The following is a 25,142-nucleotide window of genomic DNA, read 5'->3' as shown; positions in this document are numbered from 1 at the left end:
CGGCGAGGGTAGAGGATGGTGGGCGTCCGGGGGGCGAGGTGGGACAAGGCGGGGCGGGGGAGAGCAATGCTCCGAAGGGTGGCCAAAGCGGCGAGGCACGGTAAGAGGGGTGTAGGCAGCCGCGTACCTACACGAGTCGCACACCATACCTCGGTTATACCGAATAGAACACAATTAAGTAAATGAGCACGGGTTGCGCGCGCTATAGATACCCTCTATTATGTGTATTGATCTCTAGCACGGACTCCAGTTACACGTAATACGTGTTTTGTCATTTGCGCGTTCGTACGTACCTACCTGCCGATCCTCTCTTTCCCTCTCTCTCTCTCTCTCTCTCTATCTCTCTTTCTCTCTCTTTCTCTTTCTCTGCACGAGAGACCGTGCGTGCAAGAACACGGAATAGACAGGTATTGGGTAGGAGAAAGAGAGAACCGTGGAGAATCGGATGGAAAGGACTGAAATCGGTAGTCGAACGGCGAGTACTCCGAACGCACTCCTTACGCAACGTAATGCAACGCGATGCGACGCAACGGCTTTCCGATGTGTAACGTCTTGGAAGTAGCTTGGCAGCCAGTCGGACCGCGAACTCGATTACTTTGTTTTCGGGAACGAGGACGCGAACCGTGTCGCTGTTCTCAGTTTTTACGACTTCCGAGCTCGTCCGCGCACGAATAATTTGCGTTAATTCTCGCCTAGAATGCTGAAACGCAGGATATACGCTCTCCGTAGCATCGTCCGATTCTTCGACACTTTTGCTGCCACGCGTGAAACTTCTTCTTCGGAATCGCGTAACCGAGTAGCGCTAGACGATCCGACGCCAACTTTTTTTCAACGCGCGTTCACAGTCTTCGCGAGAACGTTGCTACTTGATAGAGAAACGTCGACCAGGAAACTGTAAACAAGGAAAAATGGAACGAACGTACGTACGTTCGTTCGGCGCCGTAACCTACAGGTTGTTACCTGTCGGTGGAATGAAATCGGAAATCGTGCCGAGATAATCCAATGATTATAATTATTTTTGAACAGGTCGATTTTCGAAAATCGCAAACACACGAACGGTTGATCGTCTTGGGGAGAAGGCCAGGGATCGTTTGCTCGATTCTTTGTTCCTTGTAGCAGTGGCACGATGTACGTGGATATACGCATAGTTACCGCGACCCGTCAACAGGAAACGGAAAGATAGTTATCTAGCGAATAGGTAAAAAGAGTAAGAGGGGCGAAGAGAGGTGACCATGTAGACGCCGTAGTTATTTATTTTCACGAGGCTGATTATAATATTACGCAAGTCGGCGGTATACACGGTCTCGTAATGCGGATGCAAATGCGGCGAAGAACGACTCGGCGACTCGGCAAATCTTCGGCTAGGAACTGTATTTTATTCATACGTTCGTCCACCTGCGGAAAAATAGTTGCACGCATTTGCACGCGATAGTTGAGCCTACGCTTAACAGTCGATTCCTTTCGCGCGCCAACCTCCGCCCAACCACCAACGGGATAACGATACATTTACAATTTAAACGTTGGCTGTCGAATCGAAAGAGAATCGCGTCGAAGTTGAGGAGACCAACGATATAACGGACAGAAAGACGGAATAAGGGAGAAAGGAGACAGAACCGGGAACGTAACTGCCGCGACGTATCGGCAGAAAGAGAATCCAAGCGATCACGTTTTCAGACACGTGAGAATTAAAAGGCATTATGCGTGCTAACATTCGCCGCGTACCATTGCAAATACGCGGAGTTTCCGTTGCGAGATCGATGTTGTAGGATACGGATCGTTGGCGAAACGAAATCGCGCGACGAGATCGCCAATTGAAATAGAAAATAAGGCGGAACTTGGAAACGCGTTTGTCCAGCGACGATCGAGAATCGGCGACGCGTATCGTTTACTTAGAGCGTAAACGAATAAGCAGAAAGGAGCGCGATACGCGGAAGTGAAAGAATTACGAGCGATGCGTCGTGCGTTGGAAACATCCCACCCACGCGCTAACGTACACGCAGGTGCGGACACTCATACGCACGCACACACCTTTACAATTTCATACGGTGTCTTGAACATTTTCCAACGAACATTTAGGAATGTAAATTTTGATTGATACTGGAAGCGATGCGTAAGATGGCAGAACGCGGCGAGTTAATGACGGAAACGTAGCCTCGTAAAAAGGAGAGTTAATTTATGCGCTCGAAGGAATGGTAGTTACGTCGATAGAACCTATTCTTATGTCTGTATTATATTGTATGTATATTGTGAGAATGTCGCGCACCGATTTTCCTAATAACGGATATGCAATGTCCTCGCGCGAATTTTATTTCATTTAAACGCGATTCCACGGATAAAGATATTACTCTTTCGCAACGATTCGTTCGTCGATTTACTTAACAACGGAAGACAAACGTCACGAGACCATCTTATTTAATTCGTACGTCGCATGGAATACCAGTCATAACGATAAAGACATTATAATACTTACTATTCGTACAGGCTGTGCATCATGAGACCGCTATCGTGTGCCGATTTCCTTCCAAGTTGTGTACGTTCTACTCGTATTCACCTACGTATATATCGGTTATCGTGTAGAGTGTACGGGATGCACTTACGTAACTTGCTGCAAAGACACGTGCATCGGACACGGACGAGCCCCATCTCTCCTCCTCTCCTCTCTTCTTCTCGCTACTCGCTTATGCGCTCTTTCGCATAACGATATATTATTTATATAAGCGGAGCTGTCCCGGCAAATCGTTCTACTCTTGCAAATTACCGCCAACGTAAACCGCTAACGCGAATAATGGCCATCGTTGTAGCTCGCATCGAAATTTCCCAAAACCATCTCTTCTTCTTCGTTCGATCCGACCTCTCTACCATTCCACGCTACGTTCGATCAAACGTCTACTTTTCTGTATCACGCGGCTATCTTCCGCCACGGAAGATACAAATTATCGAAATAAAGACGAGATCGCGAATATTCAGGGACATGTTCGACGATAGATTTTGGGGAAAAGAAGATGAAAGAGAGAAAAGAGAGGGAAAAGGTAGGACGAAGGTTCGCATAGTACACGGTAGGCACGAGCGACATCGTGGAACACGTATGTAAGTACTTGGTGGAGCGGTTCGCGAGCACATTCCCCCCGTGCACGAGCTGTCCCTGGCGGAAGTGCGCGGCCTCGCGCGCCGTAACGTTATTTTCTGATTTCCCATTCATGGTCTACCGTTTAGTTTCGATTTGCCGCTTCGTTACAACGGCCGGAGATTTACACCGTCAGATAGGATTGTTACGGGCTCGCATCTCCCTTCCGCTCACGATCGCCTCTTCCTCTTTCGCTAGCCGCTAATACGCTCTTCCTTTACGCCAATTCGTTGCTCCTGCTGTTGGTCGAATACCGGTACCGCCGCCTACCGCGGTACGCTACGATGCGCCATGGTGCGCCACGGCCACGACACGCTACGATACGCCACGGTACGTCGTATACGTACGCGTACACGTTTCTCTATCTTTTATATAACCGTCTGTCGTCACCGACTGCGATCTCCCTAGATATCTCGCTTCGTAATCAGGTTTTTTCCTCCGCCGGTTGGCCGATCTTTCCTGTCAGATAATCCGCTTAGCGTGTACTTTGCATTTCAAATAGCCCGGTCGAGTCGATCGCCACCGTTCGCTCTTTCGGCTGTTCATCCGTTCGACCACACAACCATCGAACACGCGTGACTATTTTGGATCGATGGTCGGGTCGCGTGGTCGCAATTACGCGCCGCTTTTCCTCGCGTTACCCTTACGCCTGGCAAATACCGAGAAACATTGGGCAGGATAATGCCGTATGAAATTTCGCGCTACGCGTAGATATCCGCCACGTTCAATGGAAATTTTCATCTAGACTGCGGTAGGAGGAAAGCCGGTCGAAGGGTAGAACGAACCGGTCGGCAAGGTGAAGAGAGCGAAAGGGGAAAATAGAGAGGGAAAGAGAGGATATGCGTACGCAAGGGGCCGACGAAGCGGGAGGACCCGAGCGGAGAAAAAAGGAGAGAAAAAAGGGGAGAAAAAGGAGAAAAACGTAGAGAGCGTGGTGCACCGTGCCCAGCAAGTAATAAGTTAGTAATAATATTTTCACAATATCTCTCCTGGATTGGATGTTATTTCATTATATTTTATTGCCTCTTACTATTACTCTTGCCGGTGTGCAACCCCCGCACCCTCGCCATCCCTCGTCCACCAATACTATCGCAACTACCGTTACTACCACCGTCGCTCGGTTGCGTCCCAGTCGCTCTGTTTTATTATCTCGAGCCTCTCCGTGCCGAGGGAATTCACTCGCGGAACTCATTATTGAGGAGTTTATTCTGCTGTAACCATTGCTACCCGTACCTCCTTCTTTCTTTCCGCTAACTCCTGCCTCCCGTCTTTCCTTCTCCTTTCTTCCCTTCGATTTCTCTTTGCAGCCTAAAATCTTGCCAACTCGAACCTCCGACGTCCTCTCCTTCTGCCCCGTTTCTCTCGACTTTTTCTCGAGATCGCTAGATCGCTAGATTATCCAGGAAGTATTTGTATTTCACTGGAAATCGATCGATCAGAGGGCAATCGGCGTTTCTTCGACTACTTAGCGTCCGCGCGATCGGACATCTGCGAAATAGCGGACAATGGAAAAGGGTTGGTCGCAGCTTCTGCTTCTTTAAGAGCGTCGTTAACGCGGCGATAACGCGCGTTCCAGTTCGCCGTTTCTATTCTCACGTTCTCCGTCGATCGGTCGACCCTTTTCCACGTTAATATATGCGAGAAAATTCAAGGATGGAAATTGCATCCGCCGGCTATATGAGCCAGCTTCTTTCTCTTCGACCGTCGTAAAAGCCGTTATTGAATTCGTGTTTCGCGCTCCTCGGTCGCTACCCTTGCTTTTTCACTTTCATCCCTCCTATATTTATCCCTATCGTTAACTCGCGTCACTCGCTTTTCCAAACAGGGCGAACTATCGCAGACGAACACTAACGATTGGTCGTTTCACGTTCGAACAGGTGATCGAGAAAAGGCGTCGCGCTGCGAATGGACCTGCAGCAGAGCGATGTACCTGTCATGGAGGAAACGCGACGTCTGTTACCAACGGTATCGACGACGCTCGAAATCGCGTAACGCGCCTACAGGTAAGTCGCGGAGTCGATCGTGCGTTGCAATTTCGGCGAAAGAATCTGCGTATTCCCGGCGTCGATGAGAAAATCGATCGTAAAATCGGCGAACGAAGACGTTACTCGATATCCATAGCTCGCGATGTAACGACCGTTGCATATACAAAGCCGACGACCGAAATAGCAAATGTTGTCACCGATAAATTGCAGCCAACGATCATAAAAATATTACGTCAGACGGCTGTAACGCGCGCACACCCATACGCACGCACTCGAGTTCGCACACGCGTCGTAGCTGTGCGTTCTCTCGTGACGTGTCGCAATTCCGATTCTGACGCGATCTCGATTTGTCGCAGTGACGCGATTAAACGCACCGATTATTCGCGTCCTTCTGCTCGATCATCCGCCGCTTTCCACCGTTTTACGATCGCGATCACGTTCCCATCGCGTTATTCTTCCAGGCTTTCGCCTCGAGCAAACGTCCGCGCAACGCAACAGAGTTTAAGCGGCTACGGTCAGACGATAATAATAAGCGGACGGTAGCCCGTGGATGACTCGGCAACGAAGTAAATTCGCCATCGGCCGGTACAAACGTGCAGGAATATTGATATAAACTTGCCGTGACTAATACAACAATTTATCCAGCCGCGAGCATTTAAATGGTTACAACCGGCTCAACTATCCGTCCGACCGAGTCGACCCGAACGACGATTCCGTCGTGCGTTAACTCGCACGCGTTTAATTCGTCTCGCCGCTTTCGCGAATTAACTCACTCGCCCACATTTCTCCTCGCTTTTCTCTCATTATCGACGTTACGCTCTCCATTCTTCTTCACCTTCGACGATCGCTCCTCTTCTCTGCCTCGTTCGTGTCCCTCCCTCCTCCCTTCAATTCGACTCGCTTTAATCTAATTTAATCTAGTTTATTAACTCCGTGCAATTTAATTTCGTTTCATCTAATCCCACTCGGCCTATTTTTTCCCTCCTCGGCATCTTCGAAAGCGAAACTCTGTGTTTAGACTTCTCCGTTGATTACGCATAGCTCGACGTGGAAATTCTACGTGGTCCTGGCTTTGCGGAGTAACAGAATTACGTAACGTGTGTGTCAGGTCGTGTCAAAAGTTTCCTTCGTTTCATAAGTGAAATAATAGACGCGCAAGATTTTTCGTTTTATATTATTTTCTCGATTTATGTATGATCGATTTTGTAGTAATAGAATTAAATTGGATCAACCGTAATTCAATGAAATAAAATAAAAGAAGAAATATTGCGCTTCTACTCTACTTTCTTATAAAGCGAAAGCAACTTTACGGGCAACCTGTGTTGTTGGTTAAATTAATAACGAGACGAGTTAATTTAATGAACTATATTTACAAATATTTTAAAATGTAAAATACAAAGTTAATTGCAAGCTTGATGATACTGCGGTACTGATACTAATTGTAATGCTGATTCGTTATACTTATTCCCTCGACTGACTGACTCGATGACTCGATACTGATATCGATTCGCGCGACTGACTGACTTCTACAGAACTTGATCGTCTATTTATACCGGTCGACGGGTACCGAAAGGTTTGAACTTGTCGTCGGTCGTAGATTGCACATAGCAGCGAAATTGCTTTGTCCAGAGTTTGTTTATTACATCACGTCGTACAGTGTTAATTCTCTGTAGCAAAACAACTATGTGAGACATCTTCGTATCGAAACGTCCTGAGACGCATATGCCGCTACAAACCTGATAAAACGACGGATAACAGTTATGAACGTTCGAATTTTCAATAAAATTGCTTGCGTCAAGCGTAACTCGACTCTATAAAACGACGATCGCGCGGTAAACAAATACTTTTGAACGCGTTTTCCCGACCAGTTCTCTTTCGTCCGATGTTTAGGATGCCATTCTCGTGTGGATCGGCGCAGCGATGTTACGTGCCATCTCCTCTCACGATCGTCTCCTCTCTGTCCTATCGCTGTCGTCTCTGTCGTGTCGCGACCCTCATATTTAATTATTGTTATATTTATAAAGGGGGCCAGGCTTGGCGTGCACGGCGATACGTGGAAGGGACACCGGTCCGACGACAGTTTTTCGGACAAGAGAGGACGCGCAACCCCTCGGTTCTACAGATCGATATCAAGCCGAAACGAATATTATTCGATTTTGCCGCGTACTCGATACCAGACAATGGCCAAGGTAGCCGCGAGTTCGCCTTTGATCCAACGTGCTCCGGTTGCTCCGAATCTTCGCAACAGCCTAACAAACCCAACTATCATTTCGCCTTAATTTTACAACGTTATTATTTTTTTCCATTTATTCCACGAAACGAACGTTCGATGGACGAGCGAGAAGCCGAGCGGAAACGGCACCGCCACGACCATTCAAAGATCATAGAGAAACAAGGACGAGCGAGAGGAAGATAGGTTTGCAGAGTAGGATGGATCGAATATTGGACAACTAATCACCTAATCACTCATTATCTACCGCAAGCTCGGAGACCGGTAGATCGGCGCTACATACGCGACTAGAGGTTGCTAGGTCGTAGAATAGGTTGCCCAGAGGGCCATTGTGATACGCGAAGCAGAATCATGCAGGATCGTATATTATCGATTGGAGGAGGGGTTCAGGCCAGTAGGCCCTCAACCCTTAACACCCCGTGTCTCCGTTAGCGACGCCGATACCAGCAGACAGATTCAACGACGCTGAAGAACGCGTGTGCAATACCGCGGCAAAACACCGAACGATCTTACCGATCGTCTAATCCCACCGCGCTCGTACCGGCTACTGTATCGCGAATTTCTTCATTTTCTAACTTTTTATTTTCCATCGGATTCGACTTTCGTCGCTCTGGCTGCTGGATATCGGTTACGTAACGCAATACATCGAGCTTCTTTCTAATAGAAATCGAACGGTTACTAGCTTTCGGAGTACAATGTTCGCTATTACGATAACGACGTATAACGGCCGGTGATTTATCAATATAGTATAGAATTGTGTCTAGCGGATCGGTTTGCCGTGGATCTATTTTCACGACGGTGGAAATCGACTATGCAAACTGCGGTGGTTCTGAAACACGGCCCTGTTTCAGAAATAGATAAACGTTCCGTTCGAATCGCGTGCTTGCTATTTTAATCTCCTAGCCGACGATCATTTTCCTCTGCACTTTTGATTTTTCGGTTATCGGTGAATCCGTTTGACGAGTGTCGCGTGCTCCTGGCTACGATTATACGATAAATACGTAGTCGTTTTCCGGACTTTCGAATGAGATTCAGTGATCTGACTGTAATGAAATTCAGAGTACAGGACGACACAGAATCTTTCTGTTATTTGCAACAATATTCGGCCGATGTTCGCCATCTCGAGGTTTCGGTCGCGTGTGATGTGATCACCACGTCCCACCGACGACGTGGCTGCTCCTGTCCGATACAGCTCCGTGACCACCCTTAATCCTCTTACGTGCAGCGTGGCACGACTAAATATCAATAGCCATTTCGACGTGTGTGCTTCTTGCGAGTCGATCAAAAGTCGCTGGAAATCTGAAAATTCCTTCGATATCGCGCGTAGTCGCGCGACTTCTTTCAACGACGCGACGCGTCAGCTGCTTTCGACCCTCGATCCGCCGTTCTATCGATCGCTCGCAGTCTAACGTCTACGACTTATCCCTGGTAATTGTACCTGTAAGCGTGGGGCTGGCCGAGGAACCGGCGACCAGACGAAAAGTAAACAGCGTGTAGCTGGAAAAGGGTACGATTTAAGGTCCCGGCCGAGACAAAGGCCCTGTTCAAGCAGTTACATCTCCACCGTCGCTGACAACCAATCTCTCTAGGTATTTCTCGTCGTATTAACCTCACACGGTTTGCTTGTTTCCTAGCGACGCGCCAATCGTCGTCCGTTGCCTCCGTTGTATCGCAGCCGCGCGAAAGTGGAAATGCGTTCTCCGAGCGGTGAAGAAATATATTTCGCTTGGCAACTAAGTGATTGCGGATCTTGCGATTAGGTGATATCGGCCAAATGCGCAATCACTTAGTTGCCAGGCCAATATAAGAAAGAGAAAAAAATGAAGCGCGAATAGAAGAGGAGACGGCCGAGCGATCGGAAATAAGTGATACGATCGGGCTTTCAAGCTTTCTTGTAGCGCGTTTCACCCCGACACGGGGATGACAGCCGCTGAATAATAGAAGCAGCCACGTCGAGGTTAGATATTCTTACGATCACCGAGAACCCTTCTCTTCCGGCGATACACAGCTAAATCGTTAATAATTCAGTCTTTGGCTCGAGCATTATCCCTGTTTCCGATTGCATACAACTATATACGATATTTGTGTAGCGAGCTGTGCGTCCACGACGAAACTCCGCCGCTCGTCGCAATGCTTTTCCACCGAAACATCGATCGTCATCTTTCACTCGGCGATCTTCACTCGGCGATCGTACGTCGTCGCGTTTCTCTCCGTTCATTGCGCGTTCTTACGCGTTACAGCTTCGCGAGAGAAGCGGAGACCAGGTAAGAAACTGGAAACGTCGCGGCGAGTTCGCTTCGATCCGCGTAAGATTCGTTCGAGTTGCGCTCGCCGGCCGACCGGGTTAACGAGATCGACAGACATTTTAAAAGGATGGAACATCGCTGTCGAGTGGCGACCGCCTTCAATTATTCAGGCGCAATTAACACGTCAATAGGTCCGTCGCACCTGGCTGCCGGTGCCGTGTTGCGCCAAATGCGTACGCGTGTACGTGCGTTGGTGAAATGGTAGCCCGCTCTTATCTCGTTTTCTCTTTTCCACCTTTCCTTCGTTCTTTCGGTTTCTCGAGCAGGACGAGTCGCGCGCCAACATCCGTCAGTCAGACGATCGTGCGCGTTCGTCGAATGCACGGTGCAAAGTAAACCGGAAGGAAAGCCAGAGAAATTGGCATTTCAGCGAATTCACGCGCAACGATTTGGTATTAACGCGGTTTGTATCTGGAACGAGCAGGCAAAGCGCGAGAGGAAAGGTCGGCTGGTTGGACAGCGCGAAAGTGTACTTGTATCGATAGCTGTGTGTAGCCGTTTGGCTATGTACGCGTACCTAACGAACGTAGACGCGTAGGTATAGTGGATCGGTACAGGTATAGAGAATGGCGCAAGGGAAGGGGACGAGGAGAGAAGTGAGACGGGGGATGAAATGCGGGGTCGCAAGTCGGTATTGTCGTCGGTTACAAATCAAATACCCGATATCATTGTTTGGTACAAGCCAGCCACCCGACCACCCACCCACTCCCCTTTTATACCACCCCTTTCTGCAACGTTAACCTCGCCCACAACCTGTATGCCCTGCCGCGACTACGACTAATAACTGCTGGTAGAACGCGTTGTCTCTCGCCCAATTATCGCCCAGGCATCGTCTCTTGCTTCTTACGTACGTCGTTCGCGTCGTCCACGCTCTCCTTTTTTCTCTCCCATCGTCGTTCCAAGTATTTTTCTCTCGCGTCCAACTCGCTGCCTTGTATTAACGGAACGTGCTTCGCTTTTAACATTTTCACCGCCACGCCGAAATCACGGGAGTATTTTTATTATTCGAAGCTTATAATGGCAAAATAATAATAAATTGACGATGTCGATTGACGATTTATCTTATTGGTGGTCACGGGTGGCCACCGTGGCGAATTGGCAACAGTTGACAGCGACTATTGTAACAAGGCTTCGTTTATTTCAACGAACCATTCGCATTCGTCGTTTCGTCGTAAGCAAAACGTGCAGAATATATCGTTGAAACGTGTAGAAGATATTAGTGGACAGTATCATGATTGTTCTTATGATTTCGACGAAACGTTCGGCTGAAGTGGCAGAGGTTCGGAAAGAAAATTACGTTTTTGATAAAGCAATGGTAGTGGTAGATTGCAACAGAGGAAAATGTGCTGTAGATTCATCAGATCGAACGATAGCATATTCTACACCACATAGAAGAATCCTCGAGTGGTATAATAAAATCAGCTTTAGAGTTATCGTTAAATACATCAATTTCAAACGCGATGATACTCTATAAACAAGCAACAAGAACAAAAATCGAGGTATCGGATTCTAGAATGGCACTCGCAACGCACCTTGCACAGTGCCGTTCGCCAGAGCCGTCGAATATACTTATTCGACAAAGATCGCGACGCGAATCGCAGAAAAAAGAAGGGCAAACGTACCTGGCGCGAAAATTTTGCAGAGAGTGCTATAAGAAAAATGTTAAACAGTTAGGATGAAAAATTGCTAAGAATCGGACCGAAGAGGTGACCACTTATCGTCCAGATCGTATTGACGAGCCACGTTTATGTTTAAAGTGTTCCGACACAATGCATCGCTAGTTGCACACGTTCTAATAAAAACGTTTAATCGTTCAATGGGGCACTTTTTATTTCAAAGTATCTTCTATTTATCGGTTATATTCAAAATGCCCCAACTGTCAATTTCCATTCAATTTTTACAATCGTAAGAAGTCGAAGCGCTCCGGTCACCAACGACCAAGTGTCAATACGATGATAGGAAGAAACGTACGCAGAGCGTGCGTTTCGAAGCGAGTAGAAGCAGAAACGTAGCAACTTGCGAGAAGAAACGCGTCGCGTCGAATGGAAAAATTGGTACACCGTGTCCCCGAACGACGTTGAAACTGCGCAAAGTATCGATATCGTTTTATTACGTCGCATGGCGAGAGACCGGGCGCGAAAGGAAGCTCGAAACGGTCCAGAAGATACACGACGGAGGCAGTTTTCCAGAGAAAACGGGGCTTCTAGGAAATTTTAAAACGCAACCTTAACTCGCCGAGATTTTCGTACGGAAGAGGAAACGTTTCGATCGAAGAAGAAGCCAGCGACGGTGGAGTGTAGCTAAACGAACGACATCGCGATCTTAATCGTAGAAACGAGAAAGGGTAGCTAATCGGCTGATTAATTACAGCTTAGTCGTCGAGTGTACGACTAGGCTTGCGAGGAGCCGAAATATCCAGGCGTTAGGATGGTTTTCTAGTCTCGCGGAGAGGAAGAGATGGAGAGAGAGAGAGAGAGAGGCGCGAAGAGAGAAGAGATGGTGTGTAAGTGGTACGGGGGAATAAAGAGGGTGGTGAAAGTAAAAGGCAAGAGCGAGAACGAGAGGAAAATGAAAAGGGTAGGAGGAAAAGGAGGCGAGACTCGGCTAGGCACCGCAACGGTAGGCGATTAATGATTCAGGGGCAGAATTTCGCAATGCTAAAATATTAAGCACATAACTCTTTCTCTCTCTGTTTCTCTTCTTCCGTTAACTGGTCTTCTTCTCCTTCTGTCATTTCCCCCTTGCCGGTTCTTCCTGTGCACCCGTCCCCTTCGTCAACCACCCCTCCTCCATCTTTCTCTTCGTTATTACCCTCGTACTCGCTTCTCTGTCTATCCGTCGCGTCGTTGCGTACCTTCTCGCGTTCCGTCTGCCTCTTTCTTCCTCGTTTGTCTACGGCTCGATGTGTACGCACGGTCCTTTCACGTTGCACGTGCGTACACGCGCGCACACGCACGACCACTCGTTCGCTCGCACGCTTAGCCACACGGTAGTAGCATCATCAATATTTCTCTTTGCTCACAGTTCTTGTACAATACGTACAAGGCTGCTGCTGCCGTCCCTGTAATTCCGCGAGAAACGACCAGAGACCTACCAAGCAACTATTATCTACCCTGCAAATGGCTAACTTCGAGTCACCCTGTACGCAGCGCCACTCGTCCCGATCTTTTCCACGGAAAAACTCGCCACACACTTGCTGCTTTTTTACCACCGGCGTGTTTTTTCGTCAAACGTCGCTGCAGATCGAACGCGATCGCGCGACGGTGGAGGAGATCGCGGCAGCCGGGCGGAAAGGTGAAAAAGGCGGAAAGGCGATGGAAAAGGATCGCGCGAATGATTTTACGCGGCGCGGCGTGAGGCCCTGGCAAGGTAACGGGGAATGAAACCGCGGAAATCCCAACACCGATACTTTACGGGTTTATTTCGCAGTACGCTGCGGCCTGGCTCACCCGTTTCCGCCCATTTTTTTCATCTCGTATTTTTTCATAACTGGCCTGCGAGAGTGCGTGTTGCGTCGCGAAAGTACTGTCGGTTGTTGCGAATCGCGCGATCCCGTCTCTCCCAAGGCCGCCGTCCGGTTTTCCCGAAGATTCGCAAGTCGTTGGCGAACGACGTACGGTGGCCAATCTCCGACCGATGTTTCCCATCGCCAGGAAACCGTGTCGAACGATTCGAGTTTTCTTCGCTGGCGTCTCGCGCTCTTTCAGTCGAAATTTTTCCATTCCGCCGGAACGTAGGCCGTTAGTATACCGTTTGCAGTTAAACAATATTACGTAGTAAAATTTATGGCTGTGCCCCCTTGCCGTAGCCAGCTTCGCACACCCTTACAATCCTCTCTCTCTCTTTCTCTCTTTCTCTCTCGGTGCGCACGGCTGAAAGTATCAACGATATGAGAAATACGAGCGTTATAGCCGCTGCTACCCCTGCGTTACCAGCCTACGATGATCCACGGCTTAACGGATACTACCCTAAACCAGCTCGTTCCCTTTTGTTTTTTCAAAAATCTCCGCTCGTTCGAATGGCTTCGTCGTTTCCTACCGAATATCTCGTTCTCGTGCGGCGAATTTCACCGTCGTCCATCTCGTCTTTCTCGCCTAGAGTCCTCGTTTAGAATTGATCGACCGGTCGTCGACGATTAGCCGCGTGTTCGTCGCCGGCGCAAAAGGAAGCTACGACGAACTAACGCGTATTTACGCTTTTATCGCGACGCAATCTCGCGGCATAACCGTAAAAACCGAACGATATTGTTCTCCGGGAATGCCGCGAGTATCGTTGCTCGCCAGGCCAGGTTCACGCTTTTAATATGGCGGTCGTACTCGAGCGACCGACTCGACGACGAAAGTAACGGCGGAAAATCGTGTTTCTAGAAGCTAGGACCCGGTATCGAAGTTATTAGCGGCGAGTCGAAGGTTCGTACGAATAAGAGACGGAAAATTGGTCGTTAAAGGCGGGTTGAACGAATACGGAAGAAGAAATTGCGTGGCGATCGAGCGATTTTCAGGAGGAAAGTAAGGGCAGAGACGAGATAGTCCCAAAATTCGCGTTAATAGCCATTTAGGAGTGTCTGGTGGAGTCGGAGGGACAGACGCGAACCGTCTCTTTGTACCCTTCTAATTTCATTAGAGCGGCCATCTCTCCTTTCTACCGACGAACCGTAACTCCGTTATCGGGAAGCAGGACTCGCTAAATACGACCGTTAATATTTTTGCTTGTCTCGAGGAAATGCCAGGTTTCGTCGCGTCCTTGTCGTTAAATAATCATCTGCTCTGTCGCGATCCAATTAGCCCGTTAGCAAGCGTGCACCGATCGAGACGCCGGCGTATTCTCTTTCCTTCTTAATTCTTACACGCGTCGTTATTGCCTCTTCGTCACCGAAATCCACGCGAAACATTGCAATCTGTCCCGTTCGCTCGACACGGAAACTCGCAACGAAGCGTTTACCGAGACCGCGAAACGTTGGGCGAGAGAGCGACGCGGCAGAATTTTGCAACGTCTTGACCGCGCGATCCACTCGTTTAAGTCTCAGAGGATGTCGGCGCGAAACGCGCGATCGCCGCAGCTCTGGATCGCGATCCTTTGTCGTGCGCGTTGCCGCCACTAAACACGAAGCACAGAGAGTCTGACGTGTGGGAAAAAGCGAGGATCGGTAGCGGCACACGCCATCGACGCGAACGTGCACGTCGCGATCGACATGGAGCGCGCGACACGTCGAAAGGAAGAAGAGAGAAGAGGATTGGCTATCGAGGGGGAAAGAAGGAGAATGCGGGAAGAGAGAAGGACACGGTAGGACCGCGAGAACGGGCGCGAACGCGAACCGGAACGGGAACGCGAGCCACGGCGGCGGCGGCGGCGGCGGCGGTGGCGGTGGCGGCGGTAGCGGCAGAGGCAGCGATAGCGATAGCGACCACCACCACCAGCGGCATCGGTGCGGCGTGACCTCCTCTCGTCGTCATCGGTGGATCGGAGTTTCGGGAGGCCGATCGGCGGCGGCGGCGGTGGGCCTCCTCTCCGATCTGCCACGGCAGAATTTCTCTTCTTCTCGGCGAGAGAAGCGAGAGGCCGCTCGCGCGAGGAAGAAAGAAGGAGAGGCGGTATGAGGCGGTCTCCGGGGGCGGCGCCTGTCGGCGCGTCCGATCGGAAGGTGAGCCTCCCGATTGGCCGATGCGACGGCGGAGCGAGGGGAACGCGAGGACGCGCGAGCTACGTTGCTTCCTCCACCCGCACCCGTTCTCTTCGCGGTCTCGACGCGGTCTCCGTCGCACCGCGTCACCGTTTCGCTCGCGCCGACGCCGCCTTCCTTCTTCGTCGCTCGCCAGCCGCTCCACTCGATGGTTCTTTGTTTCGCCGGTGGTCGTCCCTGTCGCTCCGACTAGCCGCCTTGGCCGTTCTCTTTTCGCCCTCGTCTCTCTCTCTCTCTCTCTGTCGCACCCACGCGCCACTCTCCCCGTGGCTGCCGCGCGTCTCGCGTCTCTCGTCCATCGTCTCTCGCCCCTCGAGCCTCGAGTCGGCGCTGGCACCGCTGCAAACACACGGTATCGGCGCTCGGCCGCCTCACGGACCTCTCTACTGCCGTTCGAGCGAACCGTCGCCGCCGCGAGTCTCTCAGTTGCGACGCGCTCGTCACGGGGTGCAGATCGTGGGCGCTTCGTCGTGTCGCTCCATCGGTCCTCGCAACGCGCGCGGCCACGCATTATCGCGCGTACACGTTTTTCCCTCCCCGTTTCAACAGAGAGAGAGAAAGAGAGAGAGAGAGAGAGAGAGAGTCATCGTGATCGAGCTCGAGGCTGCCGAGTGCTACTTCGTCGATTGTTTTCAGTGCTTTCTGGTGTGTACTCGGTGAGACTTGGTAGAAAATATTAAGTACGCGAGACCGGTGCTTGGAATCGCAACGCTGCTGCGTACTCTTCTTGTCATCGCGATCTTCCGGCCGGGACGACCTGTCAACCGAAATACGGACAGCCGCGTGCTACCGTACGTCCGTCGATAAAGGGGAGGGAAGTGGACACTCGGAACGAAGTAAACGCGAGAAACGTTAAGCCGAGTTCGTTGGGTGGCGCGCGCGCGCGGGAACTCGTTACGGTCACCCTGTTTTCGAAAGTCGCGCGCGTGCACGCGCGCGCTGGCGCACGCCAGCCGTTTCTTCGGTTCGAGTCGACGCGACGCGACGCGTAAATCTTTGGTCCGTAGAGTTCCGCAACGATGCGCTCGATGGATCGCGTTCGAACGTAGCGACGCGCGATCCTCTCCGATTGTCCGTGATCGCGATCGAAAGAGGCGGTGGAAAGAAGAGAAGAAAGAGAGAGAGAGAGGGAGAGAGAAAGAGTGAGAGAGTGAGAAAAACCGAGAACACTGTGAAACGAATCGAAAGGAAAACGGCGATGTTCGATCGCGAGATCCTCGACGGAAAGATCGCGGCGGCAGCGCACGTTTGACGTACAGACGCGTGCGTTCCCACGAGAAAAACAGACGCGTGGTTCGCGCGTAATTTTGCGCGCGTGCTTGTGTACGTGTGTGTTCCAGATGCGGTCTAGCTGTTGATTCGTTCGCGACCACCGATCGGTAAAAGCATCGACGAACAGAGTTTCGTTGATCGAAAAACGGAGGAAAGAGACGCGAAGGGCGTAGAGGAGCGCGCCGAAAGTTGCGAAGAGGAGGCGGAGGAGGAGGAGGAGGAGGAGGAGGAGGAGGAAGAAGAAGAGGAGACGGAGAAGGAAGCGACAGTGGCGAAGAAAGAAGAGGTGGAGAAGAACGAGCACGAGAGCGAGAACGAAGAGGAGGAGGTGGAGGAGGTGGAGGAGGTGGCGGTGGTGGAGGACGCGGTGCAGGCGGAGGAGAAAAAGGTGGAGAAAGGGGAGGAGGAGAGGAACGGAAACGGAAGAGGAAACGATCGAGACGCTACGACCAGATCCTTCGTGGAAAACATGACACAGCAAAGCGGCGCTGGGTCGCCCCAGCAATTTTGCCTCAGGTGGAACAATTACCAAACGAATCTGACCAACGTGTTCGATCAGCTGCTACAGAGCGAGAGCTTCGTGGACGTGACGTTGGCCTGCGACGGACACAGCGTGAAAGCTCACAAGATGGTGCTATCCGCCTGCAGCCCGTACTTTCAGGCGCTTTTCTTCGACAATCCTTGCCAGCATCCTATCGTCATCATGAAGGACATCAAATGGCCGGAACTGAAGGCCGCCGTAGAGTTCATGTACAAAGGAGAGATAAACGTGTCGCAGGAGCAAATCGGGCCGCTGTTGAAGGTCGCGGAGAGTCTCAAGATCCGCGGCCTGGCCGACGTAAACAACGAGCAAGAGCTGACGTCGAGATCGAGCTTGGAGGAAGCGGCGAACGCGGCAGCGATGCACAGAAAGAAACGACGTCGAACGTCGGACGAGAGATCGCCGCCGCCGGCCTGCAGCCCAGACCGGGTCGCCTCCGGAAGCATCCCCGATGATCAAGATCCGAGCCAAGGCGGCGGAGGCGTGATCGTACCACCTGACATTCACGGCATGTTGCCCAGCAGCTCGACTCCGCGATCCCTCGGATCTCCCGGAACTCCCAACGTCTCTGTCACGCCGCAGATCAACCTCCAGGAACTTCCGGTATCGCTGCCCCTGCCGCCACCGCCACCGCCGCCCCCTCAGCCCGGCCAGCAGAGCTCGCACTCGATATCCGCACACCACGTGCCTGGCCACGTGACTTCCGGTCCCCACGCCTCCGTCAACCACCTGACCGTACACGGCCAACAGCTCTCCGTTCAGCAGCAACAACAACAACAGCAACAACAGCAGCAGCAACAGCAGCAGCAACACCATCAGCAAGGCGCTGCCGGTCAACCGACTCCCGGGGACGATCTCGAGATAAAGCCTGGCATCGCCGAGATGATTCGCGAGGAGGAAAGGGTGAGTGAGCACGATTTTTCCGCTATTTTTCCTTTCCTACTATTTCCTCGTCTTTCGCGACGCAACGCTTCCACGGTCGTCGACACGACACGACGTTCCACTATCGTAGACACCGTGTCGTTCACGACGATCGTTTACGTTCGCGTACGCAGCCGAATCGCGTCGAACGCGAGCGCGCGAAAACTCGACGCACACGAGCGTCCACAACGGGCATTTTATCGAGCGCGATCGAACCGTTTTATCGACGCCCGATCGGGACGTTGCAGGGAACGCGCGACGTTCCGCGCGAATCTTCGAAACGAGGGTTGACAGAGGAGGGGGGCCAGGGAAAAAATCGATGGGACGTGAAAGCGTTTTTGAAAGTTGTTAATTAGGTTTTGCCACGTTAACGAGATTCGCGGCGGTCGCCGCTTTAGCGGCGAAGTTTCCTCACTGTCGGCACGCGTGGCAGCCTGCATTCCAGCGAATTCGCGAGAAACGACTTTGGAAAAACGACAGTCGACGAGTTTGCCGACTGGACAAAGTCCCGAGGAAAAGGCGTCCTGTTTATAATTGGAGGATGCTGGTCCGCAGAGTTTCGACAGACCAACAGCTACACAGCGAAGAATCGCGCAGGTTAGGGTCGACGAAGCTGCCAATTACGAACGGCCGAATGTTTTTACCGGAAACGTCGTCTAACGGGAAGACCGAGCCTTTGCCGGAGAGGTCCAATTACCCGGCGATCGGCTTCGACAGTGTGCACTAATTGAGAGTATCAATGAACGTCAATGAGCATAGTCAATATTTGGACGCGGAGCATTCGACCGTTTTGTAACGTTCTTTTTGTTAAAACGAATGACAAATATTGACTACGCGCTCGTTCGCGCATACGTGACACACACCGGGTATCGACTGTTCTCGTTAATTACATCGGGACGACGGTGTCTCCTGCATTATTTATCGTTCGCCACCGGCGCAAGTTATTAAACGAACAGCTAGTGGCCGCGCTTCGTTTCGCCACTCGTCCGTGTCGTCTACCCTGCCACGCGCTTCCAACGTTCAGGTCCGCGTTCCACCACCTTTCGCAAACTTCCACGATCGTGAAATCGCTCGTCTTCATCGATCTTTGCCATCCATCCGACCTCAACCTCCTATCGATGTAACGTGTTAACGCGTTGACTGCCACGACACTCGTGTTCGGGTGACGGCAAAGTTTCCGGTAGGATCGTATTCGGGTGGCGCTTATTTGACTATTTGCGGAGGATCGTCGTAGGTGTTTGATAAGATATTCCAGAGAAAATAACGAAGCTATCGAATTGTTACGAAAGTAATACGGAAATGGTTTATTGAAAAAATTATTTAGAATGAAAAACTTTAAAGCATTCTATACATAGGTGAGGTTGGTCGAGACAATTTGGACAATAAGTTGTTGTTTTCTTTAAATTCTCTCGTGTCTTTGTTCCGTCCATTCGACGTCTTTTATTTGCATAACGTAATTTGCACGCGCGTCTAATGCTTCTTCCGGAATCATTTTTCCCAACGGCGATACTGTGCTGACTGCGTGGAAGACAAGGATTTTTTGTATTCTCAGACAACCCTAATAATTTTGCAGCTAACGATTCTCTAAATATTCTAATATTTATATCCTTCCTCGTTGCAATTTTGTAACCCGTCGAAGCGTTTACAACAGAAATTGCCAGAAGGAGTCGAATGCCAAGTTTTCCGTACCATTTGATTCCTTCTCTAATTGTGGTGGCATAAGAAACCATTTGGTCGGAATAATCTATACCACACTTTCCCTCGTTATATTCAACAACAGCTAGTGGTTTTAACGTTGCAAATGTCTGTTGGCTTGGAGAAACAACACGAATGCTACGATTTTTTTTCTACTTGGTACCACGATGGTAGCCTGTTTTGTCGATAAAATTCTCACATGTGTGTATCTCTCCATTTGAGTACGACGATCCCGTCATCATCTTCTTCGGATACCATCTGCCCTTTACTTAGTTCGCAACGAAGAATATCTTTCGGGAGGAATTTTTGTTATTCCTAAGTGTTGCCACTACGTGCGTCTCGCGGTTTAGTCATAATATCGCTAATTCATAGCTCGTGTAAAAATGATCAGTGTATAATGTTCGTCCTTGGTAGAAAAGTTTCTCTGCAAGCTGTAGACGTACATCGTGTGCCAATGCTGTTTCTCTAACACCGTCAGCTGATCTACCAGAATAAATTTTCATTGCCCACGTATATGCCGTGTTTGAGCATAATTTGAATAATTTGATCGCGTATTTGTGTGCTTTGTTTGCTATATATTGTTCGAAGATGAGTCTTCCGCGCCATGGAATCAACGTTTCATCGATAACAACGGGTTCTCGAGGCGTGAATATTTTTTCATACTTCCTTTTCAGTCTGTCGAAAATTTTGATTACTAAAATATCCATGGGAGTAGCAATCAGAGAGCGCTTGGTACCGCGGCACGCGTGGCCCGAAGGAGATTTCGTCGAAAACACGCGTGGCAGTCAACGCGTTAAACAGATTTTTACCTCGTTCGACGACGAACAAATAAATCGGAATATCGTAAAAGCAGGTAGTTACAATCGATAGTGTGCGAAAGCCGTAAGAAGCAACGATTTGTCGATCGATTGGCGAGAAAATACAGACGGATCGATGATAGAGAGAAGGAAAAAAAATGGTCGGTAAATTTCGACGGAGATTCGTGGTTTGTCGAGCACAGCGGAAAATTGAGGCCGAGTATTATTTTTCTATCGTGGCTATACGTATATCGGTGTGGTGACGCAATCGGCTATGTATAATGGCTATAACATTCCGCGGAATTCCATTATGTTAACGCAACCACGTTCCAATTCTCCGGGCATGCCTGCTCGTATCGTAATACGCTAGTGTATCGCGACTGTTCCGCGATACCGGCGCGAAGCCTCTCCGATTAAAATGCCTAATTGATGCGGGTTCGCCTAATAGGAGATGCGTGCGTTTGCAACAAGAGCGCGCGGCCTGCGTGAAAATCCGTCCAAGGGTCGTTCACGACCGACCATGGAAAATTACACGCGATAAAACCAACACCTGCTTACCTTTTCCTCCAGTTCTCGTACGTACGAACGATCTGTGTGGTTGTGTATGGGCGAGCGCGCGCGTGTCTGCACTTGCCTTGCCAACCAACGATGTATATAACATGGTGAAAAATACTCCCTGGCGAGAAGCGCGCCACTCAAGGATGGATTATTAAAGATTTAGTCGCCGCAAAGGATCGTTCTCAGCGTTGCAGCTGGATTTCCTTCGGATTAAGAGCTTTAATGAAACGAAATTTAAATATAAATTGTCTTTTAACTCTGGCCGATCGGTTGGAAATTCGCCGGCGGCAGCGTGCGCGTACCGCACCGCGATACGAGGCAATCCGATCTTTCGTTGGAATTTCGCTGGGCGATCGTCCGACCCGAGTTATCGCTTACCGCGGCAAGAAGCACGGAACGCGTGGCAACGGACGGCAGAAACGCGTACACGACGTGGAAAAGCAGCAAACTACGATCACGCGGTCGGTGAAGGCTGAAAAGTCGGGCTGGAAAAAATTTAATCTTCGCTCGCGTTATCCTTTTTGGCAATAACCGCTTCGCCCCTCCTCTTTCTCTTCGCGTCGTCCGTTGTACGCGGTTCGTAAGAGCGAGTTAGAGCGATCGCTGTCGCTTCGAGAGACGGAGAGACGCACGGACGGATAGGCGAAGAGAACGACGGAAAGAGAGGACGAGGGAGAAGATGGGTGGGGAAAAAAAGTGGCAGAACGGTAAATCGTGAATCGTGAATCGTGTAGTAACCGGGCAAGCGCCATTCATCCTGATACGCAACGGATGCGACTACATATTTCCTTCGTTCCGTTTAAATTAGTGTTTTTGCCGTACGGTCTTGATTGTGTTTTCGCGGGCGTGCGGCGCGCGCTGCGACAACGTCCGCGTCTACCTTCGCAGCGGACACCGTCTACGCGCGTACACGTGTACGCACGCGTATCGATTCCGCGTTGATGAACGCGTAACGGCCTAGCTAAGCGATATATCAGGAGCGTCATTTCGACGGGCAGAGAGTGGCGCGCGATACGAGCCGCGGCAAAATTGAAAAGTTTGATGTATTAAAATGCGACCCCTTCTTCGAAACGTGGAGAAAAAAAGCCGCACCATCCCCGACGCGCGTTCACCGTCTGCGCTCTCGCCTACTCGATTACGCCGCCCGTCAAAAAGTGATCGAGAGTTTTCGTCTATCGCCGCTTTCATCTTAAGTCGCCCCTTTCGCTGTCCGTCCAATTCCAAACCCGACGCGCGTCCTGTCGCATAACCGTCCGTAAAATCGAACACGCGTCGTACGAAACTGACGTTCAGGTACTTTGGTTCGCCTTTTCTCGATACCTGCGCGCCAACTTCTCCGCGATACGGAAATTCCACGATGGTCCTGTCCTCGCTAGCTTCTGGCGATGGCGGTTGGCAAAGCGGCAACGATGAACCTGAAGAAATTGGTAGGTACCTTGGTGCGTGACCAACGGTTATAATTTCGTCGTGCGATCTCGACGAAAGGAAGAAAGAGGCGAGGCCGATGAAGGGAAACCGGGACGCAGTCGAACAGACTGGAAACTCGGACGAGTTGAAACGGACAGAGTGGAAGCGTAGTAGCCGACTCGACTCGTTGTCGGTTCTGTGTTACGTAGCATCCATCCGCACACACTGTTTTATAATAAGGGACGGCATAATGCTATGTGTTTGAAATATTTCAAAAATTGCCTTCCTAGGAAACTCTCGGTATAATGGCAATACTTGGAACGTAATCTCAGGCTAACCGAACCGCATACACTTAACTTTGCCTCTTCCCGTCCTTTCCCGTTGCTATTTCGTCCCCTCGTTGCTGCCTTCTCGCTTAGCTTCGTTGCTCGGTCGATCGGTTTCCCCTCTCGTTTCGTTCCCTTACGTTTCGCCAAATCGGCGACGTCGTCCGAAACCGTTGAGTTTCCGCGAATTTTCCACGTGTTCGTCGGCGACGCGCGTCTTCAACAGGAGGAAAAAATTGGCGATATTTTTGAGAAACATTGGCTTGGCAACTAAGTGATTGCGGATTTTGTCATTAGGCGGTACTGACAAAACCCGCATTCGCTTAGTCGCCGACTCGATAGATCGCCAGATTACAATCCGGGGTCTTGTTTAATTCACCGAATTAACCTAATTTACTTGCTGAAAGATGGGTGCTTCGATAGGACAATTAAAGCGAGATTAAGCGAGAAGCAAAATACGGACGTAAAGTAACGTCGAAACGCGTAATCGCCAGCGACGCCTGCCGTAGCCGCCAACCGCAAGCTGCAAATTCTCCTAAGGAGTCTCGCGTAATAACAAGGTGGAACGTTAGACACGGCGCAAGAACGAACGGTTTATCTGGACACAAAACTCGTCGGAAGAACCTTGCCGCGTACGGACGTCTTCCTACTGGAAACGTGGCGCGACGTTGCAGCGACGCGCGACCACCGAATCGCGACGTCTGACGATTCGAAGGATTGGCGATTCCGAGGCGAAAGCAATTCGTCGGAAAACGGAAAGGGGAGCAGCTTTGCGGTTGTTAGCCAGCGGCGATAAGCGTCGGAGGAAAGGGTGAGCAAGTAGACCGGGCCCGAATGGGCGGAGGGGCTGAAAGGGAGGGTAGAAACGAACGTTTCCATTTTGAAAATGCGACGCAGGATGGATCTGGTGGCGCTATGTACGGCAGGCGACAGCTCCGACGAAGCCGCGGTAAATCAGAAATTATCTTGCGTCGCGTCCGAGTTGCGCGCTGCCTTTTCCCATCGAAACGCGCATAAATATACGAAGCGGCGGGCGACGAGGAAACACTGGAAACAGAGGAGAACCAGTGCGAGAAAGAGAGAGAGAGAGGGAAAGGGATGGTGGCGTCCCGCGCATCGTGCATCGTGCATCGTGGTTCACCGTGCATCGCGCGTCGGGCATCAGCGACGTACGCTGCGATGTATACCGCGCACCGTGCACCGTGCACCGCCCTATGCCCCGTACGATATTCGTATCGTCCACTATACATCGTACGCGATACACGATACACGACGCACGATGCACGGTGCACGATACACGATACACGACACACGATACAGCCGCAACGCGGTCCGACCGAAGCAGCGTCGACTGCGACGGAGGCGCGCGTCCCTAGCCGACGCGAGTGCGTGTGTGTTGAGCGGCATGCGCGCGCGAATCTCCGCTCCGGCCCGCAGATATATTAATACGTAGACTGTACGTCGCGGTACGCGTGACTTGATGGACGGATGACCGGACCATTCCGCAGATTGCTTCGCTCCCGATTCCGACCGGAAGCAGATTTATAACCTCTCGTCGTTATCTGCCGCGCAACGCCACTCGGGCCCGGACATTCCGGCTCCTCCGCTTCCGCTCGATCATCGATCGATCGTGTCTCGTCTTTGCGAGACTCCTTTTTTCTTGCATTTTTTACTCGCCGGCCCGTGGCAAACGTTTTTCGATGCATTCGACACCAACTAGGGTGGGTCGACGGTAGCGCAGTGGTTAGCGCCTTAGGTTACGAACGTTCGGGACCCGGGTTCAAATCCCGACGACTGTAGTTTCGATTTTTCTTTCCACGGCATCTAATTAGAAAGAAAAGCAGCGGTTCCTCCCAGCGTTATCTACATCAGCAAGTAGCACTATCACCACAATTACTACAACTAACACTGCTACACCTCGCTTTTAAGTTTTACTCGGCGGCGAATCGAAAGGAGGGAAACGGCGGGGCAAGACAGGCGCGCGCGGATACGCAGAGGGGAAACTCGTGGCGTCTCGCGAAAGAACGGAAACGGTGGTGGACGAGGGCGAGAGAGAAGAGAGAGAGAGAGGAGAGAGTGAGTGGGTCTTTCGATTTGAATCGAATCGTGGAAATCCAGCCTCCCTCGTTTCGGCCGGTACAACATCCCTGAAACGCGACGCGGGCGTCGCGATAAATTAGATTTAATGACTGTCGCAAAAAAGCGCGATATGAAAGTCGAACGCGCGGGACGAACCGATAGAATTAAATTCTAGGATATTCGATTACATTCCCTCTCCCCCCTCCCTCTGTCTCTCTCTC

The 25,142-nt window shown here is 50.7% G+C and overlaps 1 protein-coding gene across 2 annotated transcripts in view; it reads left to right on the top strand.

The window, feature by feature from the left end:
- Positions 1-25,142, top strand: part of LOC117207677 (protein bric-a-brac 1-like) — a 217,726-nt gene that overhangs the window by 36,074 nt on the left and 156,510 nt on the right. The window contains exons 3-4 of one of the 2 annotated variants that reach the window (XM_033448083.1): positions 5,002-5,127; positions 16,666-18,041. In XM_033448083.1, the coding sequence (XP_033303974.1) occupies positions 17,067-18,041 (975 nt within the window). In that variant the 5' untranslated portion in view covers positions 5,002-5,127; positions 16,666-17,066. Of the gene's footprint in view, positions 1-5,001; positions 5,128-15,657; positions 18,042-25,142 lie in introns of those variants that run through there. The other variant, XM_033448084.1, reaches the window with a different exon arrangement.

This window comes from Bombus bifarius, unplaced genomic scaffold (assembly GCF_011952205.1).
Source record: "Bombus bifarius isolate JDL3187 unplaced genomic scaffold, Bbif_JDL3187 scf7180000008045, whole genome shotgun sequence".
Taxonomy (NCBI): Eukaryota; Metazoa; Arthropoda; class Insecta; order Hymenoptera; family Apidae; genus Bombus; species Bombus bifarius.
Note: the sequence above shows the minus strand (reverse complement) of the source record. Positions and strands in the feature narration are given on the sequence as shown.